Source organism: Curcuma longa, chromosome 3 (assembly GCF_044706935.1).
Source record: "Curcuma longa cultivar G26 ecotype Majalengka, Jawa Barat chromosome 3, ITB_CL_G26_1.1, whole genome shotgun sequence".
Lineage (NCBI taxonomy): Eukaryota > Viridiplantae > Streptophyta > Magnoliopsida > Zingiberales > Zingiberaceae > Curcuma > Curcuma longa.
This window is the reverse complement of record NC_133863.1, coordinates 15,540,734-15,561,161: the sequence shown is the minus strand read 5'-3', so window position 1 is coordinate 15,561,161 and position 20,428 is coordinate 15,540,734. Positions and strand designations below refer to the sequence as shown.

At 38.9% G+C, this 20,428-nt stretch overlaps 1 protein-coding gene and 1 pseudogene across 1 annotated transcript; both read left to right on the top strand.

The window, feature by feature from the left end:
* Positions 1 to 4,297: 4,297 nt before the first annotated feature.
* LOC141825087 (glutaredoxin-C9-like) lies at positions 4,298 to 4,833 on the top strand. Its single transcript, XM_074712477.1, has one exon. It carries the CDS (start codon positions 4,316 to 4,318, stop codon positions 4,739 to 4,741), a length of 426 nt encoding a protein of 141 aa, XP_074568578.1. The 5' UTR covers positions 4,298 to 4,315; the 3' UTR covers positions 4,742 to 4,833.
* Positions 4,834 to 7,844: 3,011 nt separating this feature from the next.
* The window catches only part of LOC141823766 (uncharacterized), a 28,322-nt pseudogene continuing 15,738 nt past the window's right edge, over positions 7,845 to 20,428 (top strand).

The following is a 20,428-nucleotide window of genomic DNA, read 5'->3' as shown; positions in this document are numbered from 1 at the left end:
CTTGATGTAAGTGCTTACGTTTTATACTTCCATCATGTTGTCCAAATTATGTTTCCTATAGAGTCAAGCGAGGGGGCTCCAGATGAGCTGGCAGCCTGGGAGTAGAGCCGTCAATTTAGGTTAGGCTCGTTGGGTTGGCCCACCCCGTCAAACAATTTAAGTAAGTTGGGTTTTATCAACCTATTTTAAAGTAGGTTGCCCCATCTGAGCCCGCGACCCATGCGGGTTGGCTCGCTGTGGGCTTGGGTTGACCCACGAATTGAAAAATTTTATTTTTCTTCTAAAATTTAAAATAAAAGTGAGAAATTTAATGGGTTCATGAGCTTAATCCACCTAATCCACAATCAAACTTATATATATTTTTTATTTTTTGGTGGACTCGTGGACTTAACTCACTAAATTCACAACCCAAACATAAAAATTTCAACCTTATATATATTTTTTATTTTTTGGAAAGCTCGTGGGTTGGCCCGCCTAACTTGCAACCCACCTTGAGTTGGGTTAGGTTTGAGATTTCCTAGCCCGCCAAGATGATGGGTTGACCTGTCCTGACCCTACCCTACCATATGATAGATTTTTAGTGAGTTGGCCCATTTGACCACACTACCTGGGAGAGGGTACTTTGGTAGTTTTGGCTAAGTATGTATTAGTTACTTGTAAAGAGCTAACTAATCTTTTAGATGCCCATTGGCCATGTTTCTTTTGTATTTCTGATATAAAGCTTCATGCTGGTAGTATACTGAAAAGGGAAGAATATGGTTCTCATGTCTCAAAGTTAGTAAATTTTTTCAGTGTATGTTTCTCTTGTTAGATTATATTACGAGGGATCCTGATCTCTTTCTCAGAACCATTGACTTCCTTGCATAGAAGTTCTCCATTGTTTCAATTGTTCAGCTAAGTCTGTTCTTGCTGTCCAATCCAGATCTGGATCAGAAGGATAATCTTTAAGTTCCAATTAGAGTCCATTGATTTCATGGATATCCATTCGAATTAAGTGTTTGGTTGGTTCAATCTTCATATCTATCCATTCAAGAGGATAACTTTCAAAAGTCCAAATGACAAAAGTTTCTCCATCTAAAGCATGTTTCAAAATAGTTCCTATTTTGTGTGGAAAGACCTAAGTGGAGTCTATAACATGTACCCAAAATTTATGTAGTAATCTATGGTCCATAAAAGTGAAGGGAGTGATTAATCTTCCTTTGAAATTGTGTGGAACAAATTTCTCATAATGTATATTTGTCCTTCGGATGGAGTAGGATAACAAGCACAGACACCTAAAGTTTGTAGATCCTGCACAATGTTTAGAAAGCTTTTGATATTTTAATTTGAAGCTGAATTATGTTTTGTAGATTACGAAAATCTCATCAGTTGGGTTTTCATGTATCATCTTTAGTAGCTTGCATAAGTCATTGAATAATGTTTGAAATGTTAAGTGGTCTTTCATGCTTCGAATGTAATGTTTGAAATGTTGAGTGGTTTTCAGGCTTTGAATGTAGTTGAAAACATCTTTTGGCAAACTGTTGGATCTCTAAGAATAATCTTTTTAGATTGAGTCTTTCTAGAGTAAATGCAATCTTATGTTTGAGATCTGCTAGAGTTTGATAGTTTGGTGATTTTTTAGAAAGGCTCAATTGTCTTAGCTTCATTTCTTCTGGTCGGGAGCCCGTTGCTTGAGAACTAGTTGCTTGTAAATAAATTTTTTCTGACTAAACTTTGCCATTAGTTTTCAGTGAAGTACTAATAAAGAAATTAGGACCTACCCTTGCCCTAACAGCAGTAAAAGCATCATCTAAAGAATGAACCCCTCGATAAGATGAGTTTTCACTGTAGGACCGGTGTGCGCGCTAGAGGGGGGGTCAATAGCGCTCTTGTCGTTCGTTCGTTCGTTCTATAAAAAACTCATAACGAATATTAGAATCACAAGCACAGGGGACTCACAGATTTACTTAGTTCTTAACCTCCAGGGTTAGTATATCCAAGGCTTATGTACTGGAGGTGTCCGTCCACTAGTGGTCTTCTTTTTGAAAATTTTTTGAAGGTGGAGAAACTCATCTTATAGTCCAAATAATAATACAAAGTAAAGTACAATAGTAAGACTGAAAATAAAATCAAACTCTCGTGTAGCCAATCTCGAAGCCCTTAAGCACGTTGCACCCATCCTGGAGCTTCCCCGATCGCACGAGTAGGATGTCGTTCACGCCAACAACACCACAGGATGAATAGTTGATGGAAATTAGGGTTGTGCCTTGGTGCTGGTCGTATAGGCCATATAAAGACCTTTTAGGGCACCTAGATCCCTTTCTAGGTGCCTAAAACTGATCCGGTTCCATTGGTCTTTATCAGGGCTAATTCCACCTGATCTGGGCGCCTGGAACACATAGGGGCACTTGGACCGTCTGGGCGCTTAGAGTAACATCCGGGCGTCGGGATCCAATTAACTCGGGTTTGACCTGAGTTGGCCCTCGGCTTGATTCGGCTGCTTCGGTTTGCTCATCTTATGCTTCTTTAGTCTTACTTTCATCTCTTGGTTCCTACAAGATTAACATACAAACAAATAAGCAACCTAAGCATATCTATAGTCCGTCTGACCTACTAGGCTTACCCGTGCTTAACTTTCAGTTAGGACTAGTCACTTCCATAGGTAGGCTTCCCATCTGTCAAACATCCGATCACCCTTGACCTGTTTGAATTTTTTCTTGCTTAACCTCCAGTTAGGACTAGTCACTTCCATATATAGATTTCTCACCTATTAAACATTCGATCAACCTTGACCTGTTTGGATTTTCCCTTACCTAACCTCCAGTTAGGACTTCTGGCCCAACTTTATTCACTAAGACTTCTCCTAGCCTCCAACTAGGGCTGCCTAGTCTCCAACTAGGACTTCTCCCTATCTAACATCCAACTAGGTCTTTTCATGTCTAACCTCCAGCTAGGACTTTTCCTGCCTAGCCTCCGGCTAGGATTTCTCCTTGCCTGGTATACTATGTGTCTTCCCATGCGCTTAGCATCCACAACTGAGTACGCATCTCGCGCACGGTGTTCATGCGTGCATGGTGCGTGATAGAAGGATTTGAGCACCCAGATCACTTCCGAGTGCTCGAAATATGAGCAATAATATTTTATTATTATTTATTTATTTATTTATGGTTAATCTATTTAAATTTTGTTTTAAGTTTAGAGGTTGAGTTATAATATTAAGTATAAAAAAAATTCAAAATAAAAAATTTAGTTGCTCACAAGGTATGCAAGATAAGAAGTTGGCACACTCTGTGAGCAACTAATTTTTTTATTTAAAATTTTTTTAATGTTTAATATTATAACTCAACCTCTAAACCCAAAAAAAATCTTAAATGACTTAATTGTAAATAAAATATAAATAAAAAATATTAATAAAATGATATTATTCCTATTTTATTCTAGGCACCTTTAAAAAAATTTTTATTTTAAAATTTTTTTTATGCTTAATACTATAATTCAATCCCTAAATTTTTTTAAAAAAATCTTAAATAATTTAATCATAAGTAAATAAAAAATAAAAAAACATAAAAAATGATATTATTTTTATTTCGGATGCTCGCGTAAACAGACGCACAAATATATTTGTATCTAGATTTGATGATGCCAGAGTGACGTAGGCAAAGATAGCAGCGCGGCATCGACGTCGACGTAGGGCGACCGAGACGTCACCCAATCCACCACCGGATACGGTGGATGAGCCGAGACGTCACCCGCGGTGGTCGTGGCGTGCTCCGTGGGCAGACGCCACGCCAAGCGACGCGGCCGCTCCACAGCCGTCCGATGCTCATCCAAGAACCGTGAGATCTAGCCGTGGTACGTCTGGTGGGGCTGGTTTGATTAACATGGCCCCCGCCACGTTTTTAACCTTCTCCTAACGTGCCGGCTTCTTCCAGGTTCACTTCGTTTTGTCTTCTAGAAGCTATTAAACCATTTTTAAAATTTAAAAAATTACCGATTTACTTATTTGTTAGCCAGTCAACGTCTGACAATCGGACCCGGTCGACTGTGTGCTTGTCATCTGCACTCGGTGCCACGTGGGCGGGCTGCCGGTTACGAGTCCGCAAGACGTAACGGAGGCGACGTGACGTCAACCCGAGGCGACGTGCGAGCGGTTACGACTCCGCAAGCGAAACGCCAACTGGAGCGCTCACTAACCGCCCGCCACTGACGCCGGCGGGCCCCACCCACGGCTGACGTCGCCCCGCCCTCCGTTTTCCACCAAACCCCCCGCTATTTAACGGCCCCCTCTCCCTCTCCTGGTTCCCCAAATCCCAATCGCGTGACCTGATTTCGGAGGATGCGAGGAGCGATCTCTAGCCGACCGGCGCCGCCGCGGGCGGCGGACGACCTCTTGTCGTCGTCTCCGTCCTCCTCCTCTTCTTCTTCCTCTTCCTCTGGCGGCGGATCGGCCGTCAGGGCGGCGGTGGCGGAGAGCCCGGTGGTAGTGGTGGGGGCGAGGGGGTGCTGCATGTGCGACGTGGCGCGGCGCCTGCTGCTGGGGCTGGGAGTCAACCCCGCGATGTGCGAGATCGGCGAGGGGGCAGAGGACGCGGCGGCGATGATGGAGGCGGCGGCGGCGGCCGGGGGAGGCGGGCGCTCCGCGGTGCAGCCGCTTGTGTTCGTCGGCGGAAGGCTGCTCGGAGGACTCGATCGCCTCGTCACCGTCCACATCACCGGCGAGCTCGTCCCGATCTTGAAAGAAGCCGGAGCTCTCTGGCTGTGATGATTTTTCTTTTTGCCTTTTTAATTTTTTTAAAAAAATATATTTAAATTTAGAATCGAAATTATAAATCAAGGGTGTCCATGTGCGTCTATTATTCTATTATTATTTATAATTTTTGTACAAAATGTAATTTACCTGTATTTATAATTTTTGTACAAAATTTGTAGTTTAGGAAATGTGAAAAAATAAGCTACTTTCCTTTTTTTTTTGGGTTTTTTGATTTATTCATACGCGGAAATTAAATGACTCTATGCAGAGTCAATTTTTTAAAGTTAATTATAAAGTATAATAAGAGAATTTTAAACCTACCTCTCTTTTACTAAGATAAGGCTTAGCCACTAAATCAAATACTTAGTTCTAATGACAATGTAAAATATGTAAAAATTCAAAGATAATCAACAAATATGTAATTAGAGTGTCCAAAACTATCATTGTCAATTTGGTTAAAAAATATTAAGACAAAATATAATTTATTTAACTAGGAGTTACTTAGACCTTTGTCAAATTCATTCAACAAGCTTGGGAAGAAGGATGACCAAAAGGATGGATGGCTAAGCATTATTGTTGAAGATGGTTAATTGTTTGGCATCCTATATTCAACTTACACAAATTAATCTTATAAATGATTAATTTGATTTCATAAAAGTTTTTCATTGGACACTAGGATAAATTGAAAAGTGTGTATCGATTAATTGTAAGAGTGATTAATCTAGTTCCACAAAAGTTGTATCATTGAGGTTGATTTTTTACTTTTATATTATAACTGAGATATTTTAATAATTTTATTTGATTGATTAGATTATAATGCAATCTTTCGGGGGAGAGAGAGGAGGGTTTTATGAAAAATATCTTGACGGCTAAATTTTGGAAATTCAATATATGAGGGACCTGGTTGGAAAAAACTAGACGCAGAGAATATGCATGAACCGTCAACGAAGCTTTATTTTATTTTATTTTTGATTTTACTGAACAGCGTGAACAAATTTCAATATTATCTATTTTGCATACTTAAGTTTTAAAATTTTAAAAAGATGTAAAACTTTTCCATTATACCCCTTCTATCTTTACTCATTTAAATTGTACTTGATTTATTTAAAATTCATTATTTTTAATTTATATTGTCGAATTTAGATATAAAGATATAGATAGATTAAAGAAGTTTCAGAGGACATTAATTTTAATTTAAAATAATTTAAAATTATCTAGATCTATCAATAAATTTTGAATAAAATTAATAGATAGATCAACACTATTGAACATTTAAAAGTTTGATATATTTTAAATTAAGGAATCTTAAGAATCCAATAATGTTATTAGTAAATATCATTCTTCTAGATTATTATATGATAAATTTTATTGAAATCTTTTTTGAGTTTAAAAAAAACATTGTTCTCAAATTACACTGTAAAATTGAAAATTGATGGCATAGATATATTAAAAAATATTAATTTAAATTTAAAATAATTTAAAATTTTTAAATATATTAATTGATTTTGTCCAAAATTAATTGATGAATTAAAAAGTTTTGAATCACTTTAAATTTTTCGATATATTCTTGATTTTTTTAAAAATATATTCATGTCCTCTATCTCAATTCATATCTAATTAATAACATAAATTAAGAATAATAAAATTTTAAATTAATAAAATAAAATTTTAATATCGAAAAAAGTATAATGAAAAAAATATTTATGTATTTTTAAAATTTTAAATAGGTAAAATAGATAATACTGAAATTTGCTGACGCATCATGCATGCCGTTTTTGCCCTTTACCTTTCAAATTCAAAAAACCAGAGAGACGGAGAAGCGACAAATCCCATGAAAATAAAAATGAAACGGCGGAGGAGAAATTTTTCGGCGACGTGTTATCGTTCCAGAAACAAGATCACGCAGCGCGATGGATCTCGATCTCGTTCCTGTTCACAGTCATTCAATGGATCAAACAAACCACTGTTTGCTTTTATTCCTACTCCAAATCCGTTTTCTTCCTCGCCGGTTGTTGTTGGATTTATTTATCTTTTTGTTGTTTTTGTTTCCGTTTCTCATCCATTTCTGCCTTCCCTTCTTCAGTCGTCGTTTTTCGATTCCCTTTTGTTTTTGTTCGTGTGAGCGATTTCGGATCTGGCCGACCGCCGCTTCGATTTTTGCTGGAGGTGTGGTTTTTGCACGGGTTAGGGTTTGCTTGCTCCAACGGCGATGGAGTCGGGAGAGGGAGCATAGGAGAAGGACCAAGCCACCGCTTCCGGTGCCGGAGGGAGGAGAAAAGCCCCCCAAGCGGAAGATGAAGACCCCGTACCAGCTGGAGATCCTCGAGAACACCTACGCTGGTTTGTGGATTGCTCCATTTTTGTGTTAGGTCTTCAGTTTCTTTGCAATCGATTGAATTATTTATTTATTTTTACCACCAGTGGAGGCTTACCCGTCGGATACACTGCGGGCTGAGCTGTCTGTGAAGATTGGTCTCTCGGATCGGCAGCTCCAGATGTGGTTCTGTCATCGGAGGCTCAAGGACTGGACAAAGAGACAGCGGAGAGAGGATGAGCCGTTGCCAGTGCTCCCGCGAAAGAACAACGATAGGCTCAGCTCCTTCTCTGTAGGGCATGATAGCAGAGGGAAGCGCAAGAGACCAAGGTCCAGGGCAGCCCATGTGGGTTCCAGAATTGAGGGAGATTCATCTGCCATAGGAAAGCGTTACTATGACCCGGAGGTGTTGCTACCACATCCGCTCCCAGAACTAACCATGGCTGAAAGCATTCAGTTTGATATGCACCATGGCATAGGTCTACAAAACCAATATATATCATATGACAAGACTGTACGAGATGAAATTTTTTCTACATTGGCAAGTAAACGCAAGGTACGTACAATCTCTTCATACAGGATAATTTTCTTAAAAGAATAGTTGTTATATAATGCTTCAATTTGTGCAATGTGATGAAGCAAGGGTTGCTAAGAAGGGTGAAGCGTGTGAGAAACAGATTAGGAAAGAGCTTGAGAAACAATACTTCATGAGAAGAAAGGTGCCAATTCATTGCTAATGTTTTTTTTTCCTTTCTTCACTATTTGGTGATGAAACAAAATTATTGTTCCTTTGAGGGAAGAGCAAATGAGGAGGGAAATTGAGAGACATGGTCGTGAAAGAAGAAAAGAAGAGCAGTGGATGGTGCGCCAAAAGCAGCGAGAAGAAGAGAAGTTCCAACGAGAACAAAGACGTGAAAATAAACACAGAGAGAAGTTTATGCTAAAGGAATCCCATAGAGTAAGTTACATAATTTTTGTCTGAGTCCTATAATATCTGTTAGTTTCCTAGCATCTTTCTGGGTGATTTCAGGCTGAAAAGTTGAGACAGAAGGAAGAATTGAAGCGTGATAAGGAAGCAGAAAGACAGAAAGCTGCAAAAGAGAGAGCTACTGCCTGCAGAATTTCCGAGGCAATATATGGAACTTATTGAGGATGAGCAACTAGAGTTAATGAAGTTGGCTGCAATGAATAAAGGACTTTCCTTGATCTTTAGTCTTGACAGTGATACATTGCAACAATTGGATTCTTTCATAAGTATGGTTCTTCTAGTTTTAAAGCTTATTTATATTAATTTGCTTGATATGATTTCTGTGTACTTGTGATTCTCATATTGAGTTTATTTAGTATTAGTTCTGAAATATTGTTTTTATTACACTTTCTAGGTGAGTGTTTCTTTTATGCTAATTGTTCTTTTTATATTACTATTACAAATTGGTATGATTATTGTTTTTGTTTTTGCTATTTAGGTACTAGTTTAGTTCCCGCCATCACAAAACACTCACAGCCTATACTGCAGGTATGTTGCAGGTATTTCCACCAAGCTCTGTGAGACTGAGAAGGCCTTTTGATATTCAACCTTGGGTGGATTCTGATGAAAACATAGCAAACCTTCTTATGGTGCATTTCCTTGTGTCACTATGATTATTTTCCCAGAGTTTTTGTTTTCTTGGCTAAATGATGATTATTACTCTATTTACCTTGCAAGTTTTTGGTATCTCCTGCATGCCATGTTTTTCTGTTTTCTTAGCTCTGTTAATCTCACATATTAGAATTTTACCCTCCGAAAGAAATTATGAAATATGCATTCTCAGTATTTAATTTATTCTCTATAGTTTCTTTTTTGGCAATGGGGTGTTGTGTTTTTTTCTTGAGCTTTGTAATCCCACTTCAGCCAGTTGATCAAGTTTTCTTGGCATTGTGTTACACTGCTGGTTGAAATTGCAGGCATGGAAGTTCTTAATTACTTTTGCTGATGTACTTGGACTCTGGCCATTCACACTTGAAGAGTTTGTGCAAGCTCTCCATGATTATGTGTGCTCTCTAATTTTGGCTGCTCTCTAAACTATACCCTATGCTTATGAATCATCAGATCATCTGCAAAGCTAGAATGACATAATATCCAATGTTAAGTCCGTTTATAATGTTGATGTAGTAAATATACCAGTATTGATGTGTACATATGAAAATATCTTCATTGTTGACTAGGAAATTTGGATATTTTTAGGCCATTTTTTTTTGTTAAAACCACTTTCTTTTTGTAGTGGATCCTTTTCTTAACCAAATTACCTTTTTTGCTAGATTTATTTTGTTCCTTAACTCATCTACTACCCTAGGTCTCATTATGTCAGCTTTTTGGTGAATCTTGTAGAATCTTGACATTGTAATAGGATGTTTTAGGAACCTATATTAATTACACTTGTGATATCTGCACCTTGAAATCTATGATATTTGACAAGAAATTGAATTTGCGGAACTAGCTAAATCACTTCTTTGTTCCCTTGTTGATTTATATGGTAATGTGATACAAAACCATATTTAACACACATATCTATTTATAGAAGTAGTAAAAATATAAAGTAGCATATGCAGTAGCTAAGTTCATTAGTTTCCATCCACCTTGTAGTTGACTGATAGTTTGTTAAAATCATTAGCGTCAACCATGTGATTGGTTGAGAGGTTGTTAGTGGTTACTACTCATTATCTTGTTATATCATATTTATATGCTTAAACTGTAAGCAATTTAAAGCTACCTGTTTCGAGAAAATCCGGCTTCTATTGCTCGCGTCGAAGGAACGATCACGTAGGACGGAAAGCTCCTTGGATTCCACCAACCAAATCCTCTAATCGGTGTTCTTTCTTTTCCTCTTCTCTCCGGCACAACACCTCTGATCTTGGACGCATCCACAACGCTGCCTCTCCTCTCCTCGATCAAGGCTTTCCTCTCCCTATTAATAGGGAGAGGCTGCATCCTCCATTGAGTGCACTCCGTGGCGAGCGTGGTGGTGGTGGGCAGTTACGGTAACTGCCTACATCTCCCGCTCGTCCAAGTGAAGCCATAAAGCCAAATGGTCATAAAGACTATTAAGAGGTATCTAGCCACGTAGACTAAATATAACCGGAATGCACAGTCACATAGACTGTAAGAACAACCAATTCATACATAAGAAAATGGTTCGTGCGACAGCAAGCACATTGAGCATTCATTGTCAAGAAAGTTATTACACCTTACATAGCTGCTCATGGAGCGATTGATGCTAAGAAAAATTGTTACATCTAACTTAGTCGCTCCCCAAATAGTGCATAACCATTTTCTAAATGACACATAGTCATGTGTTTGATGGCTCATAGCTATCATCCAGGTGGCACACAGCCGTTCTTCAGTGATACATAAATCACTCATCTGGTGGTACATAACTATTTTCCTGGACTCATTATATCTTGCTATTTGCCCAGATTAATGTTTATTTACATCAATATGAACATCTCTAATCTCTCAGTTTGACTATCATGTTAAGAGCATATTGCATATCTATAATATTCACAATCATTTCTATACATAACAGAAATAGATCGACCAGTGAATATTCTCAAAGTGATATAAATATATTTAACCTTCCTTTTTAGCTTGAGTCCATTCATTTTAATCAGTCGCTTTTCTAATCATGTTCCATAGACCGAATCATCCATAGTCATAGGTTTACATGCTAAAGTAGCAGAACCTGATTAAAATTTCAAGTAAACAGCTAAATAGTCACATAAGACAAATGCTGAGATCAACATATAATCTCATAGGGCTCACATAGTAGAGAAGCAGAGATCCATTCTCCTACTATCCTTTTTGTCATCTTAGCACATGTGGTATGAATCACATGCTACGATGTTATTTTTTTTACGAAAAAAACGCATGTTTATCTTAAATCAACATCGTATAGATTTTGATCAAGACATTCCCAATGTTTAATCCTGAATCCAACACATGAATTCTTATCTGGCAACTAACAGGTTTAGTAAATGGTGGGATCATTTACTTCGATCATCAAGTTTTAAATGATCTCATCTTGATTCACTCATCAAGGCGACCTCTGCTTATAGTAATGTAACAATTTTACAACCACATAAGGCAACAGTTGCAAAAGCTAAACTATTAGCACTGGTCTTACCTTTATTTATACATAACAAATAGAGACGATTGTCCATGTGAGAAGACCAATCACTATCTGCCAACATGTTTACTGAGATCTTATCATAAGAATGTAACCTTTCACATACACTTAATAGATTATGACATTTCACGCAATCAAATTACAATATCTGATTGTCAATTAAAATATTGTTACATTCTACGAAGTCCCATAGACTTTACATGCTCATTGAATGACTCTCTAGCCATTGACTTAGTAAAAGGATTTACAAGCATAACTCTTGTAGGGATATATAACTTAGTGAGGCAAGCTAACGCCGGCAAGGCAGGCTGGAAAGCAGTCGGTGGCTGGTGTCAGCGACAAGAAACGCTCACGGTTGAGTGCCGACTTCGTCTTCGGCATGGCTGGCGCAGGCCTTGGCGCCGACGAGGCTCGCGCCGGCAAGGCCGGTGCAAGCAGCAAGGCCGACGCCGACAAGATTGACAAAGGTGTTGTGCCGGAGAGAAGAGGAAGAGAAGGAACACTGATCAGAGGATTTGGTTAGTGGAATCCGAGGAGCTTTCCGTCCTACGTGATCGTTCCTTCGACGCGAGCAACAGAAATCGGATTTTCTCGAATCAGGTAACTTTAAATTGCTTACAATGGTATCAGAGCAAAAGCTTTAGAATTTTACCTGTTAGGAAAATCGCTGTGCGATTTCTGCCCGTCTCTGTTTTGGCCGGCAAAGCACTCGAAACAGCGAGCACCAACGTGGTTTCCAGTCACGCCTGACGCCGTGACGCCGACGAAGTGTACGGCCAGCGAAGTGCCCAGCGAGATGTCCCGTGGCTCCGACGAGGCTGGCGCCGACAAGGCCGACGCTAGCGGCGTGGCAAGGCTGGCGCTGGCAGAAAAGGGAAGTCGGTGAGTTCGGTGGATCTTCTGTGGTCGCCTGTTCGCACGAGTGGTCACTGTTGCCGCCGCATCCCGGACTCATTCGCCATTGGAGGTGAAATGTTGAAGGCGGCGGGGTGCGTTTAGGGCAAAGAAAAAAAAAATGAAGATGAAATGTTGAACACAGCGGAAGTGGGCCTCCTTCTCATATGGCGTCAGATGGTTCAATTGGGACATAAAGCATGGGCTTAGAAAGTTTAATTGGGTTTCAAATTAAAGCATTGGATGTTGGGCCGAGGTCCAATGAAAGTTAATTAAGATCGAATGGGCTTTCAGTTTGTTGATGGCTGGGCAGGACCAATTAATTGGGTCAGCTCAATTAAAATTTTGGCACAATAAAAAAAAAGGGCTGGGTTTGTGGCTGCTGGGATTCGAACCCCCAGGTATGCATAGCCAAAACCTGTAAAGTTAACCACCAAATCCCAACCATCATATGTAAATGGATCTGTTTCATTTACATATTGAGCAAATTAATTAGGCTATTCAATTATGCTTAATTAAGCCCATTGAGCTTCCAAATTTTTTTTGTAATTGAGCAGTGATCAATTATTGGACAGGGATCAAATTCATTGGACTGTTTATGAATTAATTGAATTTCATTGCAAGACTAATTAATCTAATTGAGTTAGATTTCTAATTGGGCCTGTAGGCAGTTACCGTAACTACCCACCACCACTTCGCTCGCTCGCCACGTAGTGCACGTTGTGCACTCCGTGGAGGATGCGGCCTCTCCCTATTAATAGGGAGAGGAAAGCCTTGATCGAAGAGAGGAGGCAGCGCTGTGGATGCGTCCAAGTCCAGAGGTGCTACGTCGGAGAGAAGAGGAAGAGAAGGAACACCGATCGGAGGATTTGGTTGGTGGAATCCGAGGAGCTTTCCGTCCTACGTGATCGTTCCTTCGACGCGAGCAACAAAAGTCGGATTTTCTCGAAACAGGTAACTTTAAATTGCTTACATTGGTATCAGAGCAAAAGCTTTAGAATTTTACCTGTTGGGAAAATCATTGCGCGATTTCTGCCCGTCTTTGTTTTGGCCGGCAACACACATGTACGACAGCGAGCACCAGTGTGACTTCCAGTCATGCCTGATGTCGTGACGCCGGTGAAGTGTACGACCAACAAAGTGCCCAACGAGATGTCCCGTGGCTCCAGCGAGATTGGCGCCGGCAAGGCTGACACTGGTGACGTGGCAAGGCTGGCGCTGGCAGAAGAGGGAAGTCGACGAGTCCGGTGGATCTTCTGTGGTCGCCTGTTCGCCCACGTGGTCGCTGTTGCCGCCGCATCCCGCACTTATTCGCAGTTGGAGGTGAAATGTTGAAGGCGACGGGGTGCGTTTAGGGCAAAGAAAAAAAATGAAAATGAAATGTTAAACACAGCGGAAGTGGAGCCTCCATCTCATATGGCGTTTACATGTGTCTCGAATGCCATTCTCATATAGCGTCAGATGGTTCAATTGGGACATAAAGCATGAGCTTAGAAAGTTTAATTGGGTTTTAAATTAAAGCATTGGATGTTGGGCAAAGGTTCAATGAAAGCCAATTAAGATTAAATGGGCTTTTAGTTTTTTGATGGCTGGGCAGGACCAATTAATTGGGTTAGATCTATTGGGTCAACCCAATTAAAATTTGGGCACAGTAATAAAAAAAAAGAGCTGGGTTTGTGGTTGTTGGGATTCGAACCCAAGTATGCACAGCCAAAACCTGTAAAGCTAACCACCAAATTCCAACCATCATATGTAAATGGGTCTGTTTCATTTACATATTGATCAAATTAATTGGGTTGTTCAATTATGCTCAATTAAGTCCATTGGGCTTCCAATTTTTTTGTAATTGGGCAGTGATCAATTATTGGACAGGGATCAAATTCATTGGAATATTCATGAATTAATTGGATTTCATTGGAAGACCAATTAATCTAATTGGGTCAGCTTTTTAATTGGGCTAATTTTGGGCTTTCAATTAGAAAGGCCTAATTTTGGAAGTCATGTGCCCAATTGGCCCAAACAAGTGAAATGTCAAGTGCTCTGACACGGTGACAACACTTGAGTAGAGACAACCAAGTATAAATTAGACTTGGTTAGAGTTGACATTGGTCAACCATACTCATAATTGTGAGAAGTTGTTTGAACAACTTATACTCGAGAAACAACTCAATAATAGGCTTAGTCAACATGGTTGGAGATGATGAGAAAATTAAATATCATGCATAGTGCTCAGGTGCCTAGGGTGCTTGGAGCTAATAATGCGGTGTTTTAGTTTTTATGGAAACACTACCATGTTGAGTCTTCAAGGTGCCAATTGACTGGTCAAAGGATCAGTTGACAAAAGTCCCTGAAATCAAGAAGATTTATTTTTCTTGATTTATTGTGTTAGTTCTATGCCTGTATAAATTGAATTAAGCTGGCATATGTGCTGGTTTATCAGTTTTGTACTGACTTCATTAATTTTAATTTTTTTAGATGGCACGAATGATTACTACTATAACTTGTCACGATGTGATGCGTAATAAGCTGAGGGAAGCTATCCAGTAGATAGAATATGACCCAGCTTATGGAGTTAGTGGACACATGGGGAGATTGGACAGACTATTTTGGCATCTGAAGATGTAGGATTTTCCGATTCTGGACAACTACAGTATTTGGGCTTTGATTCGTTCATTGCCTGAAAATCTGCGTGATGTAACACTTCAGATATGAGGGCGCTATGAGGGGCGCATTTCATATACCTAGTTGTGCACAGAGTTGCTTCACTACGCAGATTGTGAAGAGGATCCAGAGAAAGATCCAAAAGAAGACTTTGTAGAGGACACTTCTGTGGGATGTTTGGGTTCGTTATAGGATTCTGTATCCTGACATCATCTAGATAACATCCAGCTGAAGATGTTTCAGTTCAGCCTAAAAAGATAGGTCATGTTTGGATTATTACTGCGTTAGTGTTTGTCTTAGTGGGAGTGATAGTTGCTTATCTAGTTTATTAAAGTTGTTTTATAGTTAGTTATGAGTAGAAATGTTATAGATAACATTTAAAGTAGAGTTCTTGTTATTTGTTAACAATGTATAACATGTTTATTTTAATGATATGTTCATTTATGTTGTTTGCTTTACATGATGCATGATATTTATTTATTGATGTATACTCTTTGAGTAGTTCATTATCATGCATCATGTAATCATTAAAGTATACTTAAATAAATAAATATCATACATCATGTAGAGCAAACAACATAAAATTAACATATCATTAAATTAAACATACTGTACATTGTTAACAAATAACAAGAACTCTACTTTAAATATTACCTATAACATTTCTACTCATAATTAACTAGAAAACAACTCTAATAAACTAGATAGACAACTATCACTCCCACTAGGACAAACACTAGCGCAGTAATAATCCAAACATGACCTATCTTTTTAGGCTGAACTAAAACATCTTCAGTTGGGATGTTATCTAGATGATGTCAGGACACAGAATCCTGTAACGAACCCAAACATCCCACAGAAGTGTCCTCTACAGAGTCTTCTTTTGGATCTTCCTCTGGATCCTCTTCATAATCTGCGTAGTGAAGCAACTCTGTGCATAACTGGATATATGAAATGCGTCCCCTCATAGCGCCCCCATATCTGAAGTGCTACGTCACGTAGGTTTTCAGGCAATGAACGAATCAAAGCCCAAATCCTGTAGTTGTCCAGAATCGGAAAATCTTGCATCTCCAGACGCCAAAATAGTCTGTCCAATCTCCTCATGTGTCTTCTAACTCCATAAGCTGGGTCATATTCTATCCACTGGATAGCTTCCCTCAGCTTATTACGCATCACATCGCGACGAGTCATAGTAGTAATCATTCGTGTCATCTGAAAAAATTGAAATTAATGAAGTTAGTGCAAAACTGACAAACCAGCACATATACCAGCTTAATTTAATTTATACAGGCATAGAACTAACACAATAAATCAAGAAAAATAAATATTCTTGATTCACAGGAGCTTTTGTCAACTGATCATTTGACCAGTCAATTGTCACCTTGAAGACTTAACATGGTAGTGTTCCATAAAAACTAAAACACCGCATTATTAGCTCCAAGCACCCTAGGCACCTGAGCACTATGCATGATATTTAATTTTCTCATCATCTCCAACCATGTTGACTAAGCCTATTATTGAGTTGTTTCTCGAGTATAAGTTGTTCAAACAACTTCTTACAATTATGAGTATGGTTGACCAATGTCAACTCTAACCAAGTCCAATTTATACTTGGTTGTCTCTACTCAAGTGTTGTCACCGTGCCAGAGCACTTAACATTTCATTTGTTTGGGTCAATTGGGCACATGACTTCCAACATTGGACCTTTCTAATTGAAAGCCCAAAATTGGCCCAATTAGAAATCTAACCCAATTAGATTAATTGGTCTTCCAATGAAATCCAATTAATTCATGAACAGTCCAATGAATTTAATCCTTGTCCAATAATTGATCACTGCCCAATTACAAACAAATTTGGAAGCCCAATGGACTTAATTGAGCATAATTGAATAATCTAATTAATTTGCTCAATATGTAAATGAAACAAATCCATTTACATATGATGGTTGGGATTTGGTGGTTAGCTTTACAGGTTTTGGCTGTGCATACTTGGGGGTTCGAATCCCAGCAGCCACAAACCCAACCTTTTTTTTATTGTGCCTAAATTTTAATTGGGCTGACCCAATAGATCTGACCCAATTAATTGGTTCTGCCTAGCCATCAAAAAACTGAAAGCCCATTTGATCTTAATTAGCTTTCATTGGACCTCGACCCAACATCCAATGTTTTAATTTGAAACCTAATTAAACTTTCTAAGCTCATGCTTTATGTCCCAATTGAACCATTTGACTCCAATGAGATGGCGGCGAACATTTCATCTTCGTTTTTTTTCTTTTCTTTGCCCTAAACGCACCCCGCTGCTTTCAACATTTCACCTCCAACAGCGAATGAGCGCGGGATGCGGCGGCAACAGCGACCACGCGTGCGAACAGGCGACTATAGAAGATCCACCGGACTCGCCGGCTTTCCTCTTCTGCCAGCGCCATCCTTACCACGCCGCCAGCGTCGGCCTTGCCGGCGCCACGGGACATCTCGCTGGGCACTTCGCTAGCCGTACACTTCGTCGGCGCCACGACGTCAGGCATGACTGGAAACCACGCTGGTGCTCGCTATTTCGAGTGCATTGCCGGCCAAAACAGAGACGGGCAGAAATCGCGCAGCGATTTTCCCAACAGGTAAAATTCTAAAGCTTTTGCTCTGATACCATTGTAAGAAATTTAAAGTTACCTGTTTCGAGAAAATCTTGCTTCTGTTGCTCGCGTCGAAGGAACGATCACGTAGGACGGAAAGCTCCTCGGATTCCACCAACCAAATCCTCTGATCGGTGTTCCTTCTCTTCCTCTTCTCTCCGGCACAACACCTCTAATCTTGGACGCATCCACAACGCTGGCTCTCCTCTCCTCGATCAAGGCTTTCCTCTCCCTATTAATAGGGAGAGGCCGCATCCTCCAACGTGCACTCCGTGGCGAGCGTGGTGGTGGTGAGCAGTTATGGTAATTGCCGACATAAACTGTAGACGACTAGGTTGTTAATATCATGCTAAATATTGCTATAAAATCAGTAAAAGCAGCCTTCAACTTCTCAACTCAATTCCTACAGGATTCAAGACTCTTGGGAGAAATCTCTGTTTCCCTGCTTAAATCCATAATCAAGGACATAGTGGATCTTGTCAGGAATTCTGCTATAACAGTCCGTGCTAATCAGAGTAATTCTGCTAATCCAAGCAGTGGTCATCTCCATATTGTTGAGGGGGTCTGCTCTGCTATCTTTAACTTTATACTTTCTCAGTTACTTATTTCCATTTTCAATCTCCTTTAACTCATTTCCAGTTTCTCCTTTCATTTGCAGGCTTATGCTTGGGGCTTCAACATTCAGAGTTGGCAGCACCATTTGAATTGCTTGACATGGCCTGAGATATTGCGACAAATTGCTTTGTCAGCTGGACTTGGGCCACAACTGAAGAAAAAAGATGTTGCAATCGCATATTTCTGCGATAAAAATGTGGTATTTTTGCTGCATAAACTTTGACAAAATTTGCAATTATTCAAATTTTCTTTTCTCTGTATAAGTTAAATGTGCTGTTTTGATTGCTGTTGTTTTTTTGTCTCGTTTAGTTCGCTGACATTATTATTTTTGCTGCAAAAGTCAACTCTTTGTTGCATTGTGCACAATGAATAAGCAAACTTTTGTCATGTTATTTTAACAAATGGTTGTGAATAATGCACCTTTTATATATAACAAGATAATAAATTATTTCCTAATAAAAAATTTTGATGTAATGTCAAAGGTATAGATAGCGGGCATTGATTTTGATGGGAAAAGCTCTGATAATTTTTCTTGGATTTGGTAGATACTCCTGTCCATAGTTGGCAAAGTCAGTCAATCCCAATCAGGGGTGGAGCTAGGATCTTAGTTAAGTGTACGTAGGCGATAGTGTAATATAATTGAAAAGACAGTCCGATGAATTATTTTACAATTGTTATTTTCGAGTTTTCATATTGAAACCTATGTACAATAGTTTAATTATCAACTGTTAGAGATATATATATCTTTGTGTTTAAATATTGAAATATTTTCGGTAAACCTATGTACAATAGTCTTCATATTGAAATATTTTCGATAAAATATTAATGTTGTGTTTAAATTTACAACTTTGCAAGTGGACCAACATAGGAAGGGATGGAGGTACCAATGTTCTCGCTCGAGGGCGGCATCCTCACGTATTCCAAGATTCAACTGCGAGATCCGACTTGAATCCCTCTGGGTTGAGGCGTCCACCTCATCGGTAGCGTCGCCACCAATTATACTAGGTGTCGAAAGGTCTGAAACCCAGTTCGCGTCGTTCATCTTATGGTGAGCATAAGATGTTTGATCGATGACATTAGATCTCAAATTTCGCTACAAAATTTTCACAAAGTAGCAAAAAGCTTCTCTTCCATATATTATTTTTTATCATTTATGTTGATCTTAATGTTTTTATTGTTTGAATTTGATCTCCAAGTGGCTTTCGACCACATGAATTTTCATTGATTAAATTTGATTATCAATGATCTAACAATTCAAGTTCATTATTGTACTCAATTGATTGCGTTTCTCAAAATCCACCAATTTAATCATTTATTATCAATTGAATTGGTGATATTTTTTACCATGGCTTATGGCGTTGACTCATTAAATATCAAAAATCAAACACATGGAAATGTTAGCTACACGGGTGGTCAAGATGATGCCTAGATGAATGGTAATTTTCTACGTGGTGGGCATAGAATCGGTGAGAAAACAGGTCTCTTGGGCACATGGTCGGAGCTTTGTTTGGGCCCAGTGTGGGCGGCTGCCCACACTGGGCCCATGTAAGCTCCGCCCATGATCCCAATCTAGTTTGGTCAGGGTGCCATCCAATTTTTTTCCTGATTTCTCAGTCATATGACTACTATCAAAACATATAACTAGGGTTGTAACTGACAATGTTCAAGTTTTTTTTCAAAGCTTGTTCGATCTTGTTTAATAAAATGAATTTGCAACATGGTTGTCCTTATAATCTTGTTAAATCATCGATTAAAATGAATAAGCATATATTGTTACTCATTTTAACATATTATATATAATTTGAAACTCTAAAGTTCATATACATGCTTATTATATTCGTTATATATTTAAATAAAAACTAAACAAATAAGATGATTATTGAGTGTTAAACATACTTGTAAACAACTTAGTTTGCAAACGGTCACAAATTTTATTCATAAGCATTATAAAAGTGAGCTCATTAGTGTTCAAATGTGTTTCTTTTATATATTTTAAAATTGAATGAACATAAACAAGTATCAATCATGAATATTATAGGACCGCATATTCATTGGCATCCCTACGCATAATGTAAGAAGGCTTGAGAAACATAGATTGAGTGAAAATTGAAGGAATACAACCTTAAATGAGGTCAGAAATGGATGAATACCTGTTAAAATCATGGGGACAAAGATTGTACAACGAAAGGAATGAGTCGGGTAGGGACAAGGTGAAAAAGTAAATGAGAAGAAAGATGTGTCAAGGGCATTTGAGGAGTCATTTTCCTATTCTTGAGTAATGGCGGAATTGCTAATTTGACAGTGCATTTGGGTGGGATCGAGTGAAGAAGGTATGAATAGGTGACATGGGAAGAGAGAAAGGGTTGGCAATTAATACTGCCAGTATATAAGGTATACTATTATTGGTTTAATTAACTATTAGT

Coding starts and splice junctions, on each gene's coding strand:
- LOC141825087 (XM_074712477.1), top strand. CDS start 4,316: ATGCGAGGAGCGATCTCTAGCCGACCGGCGCCGCCGCGGGCGGCGGAC.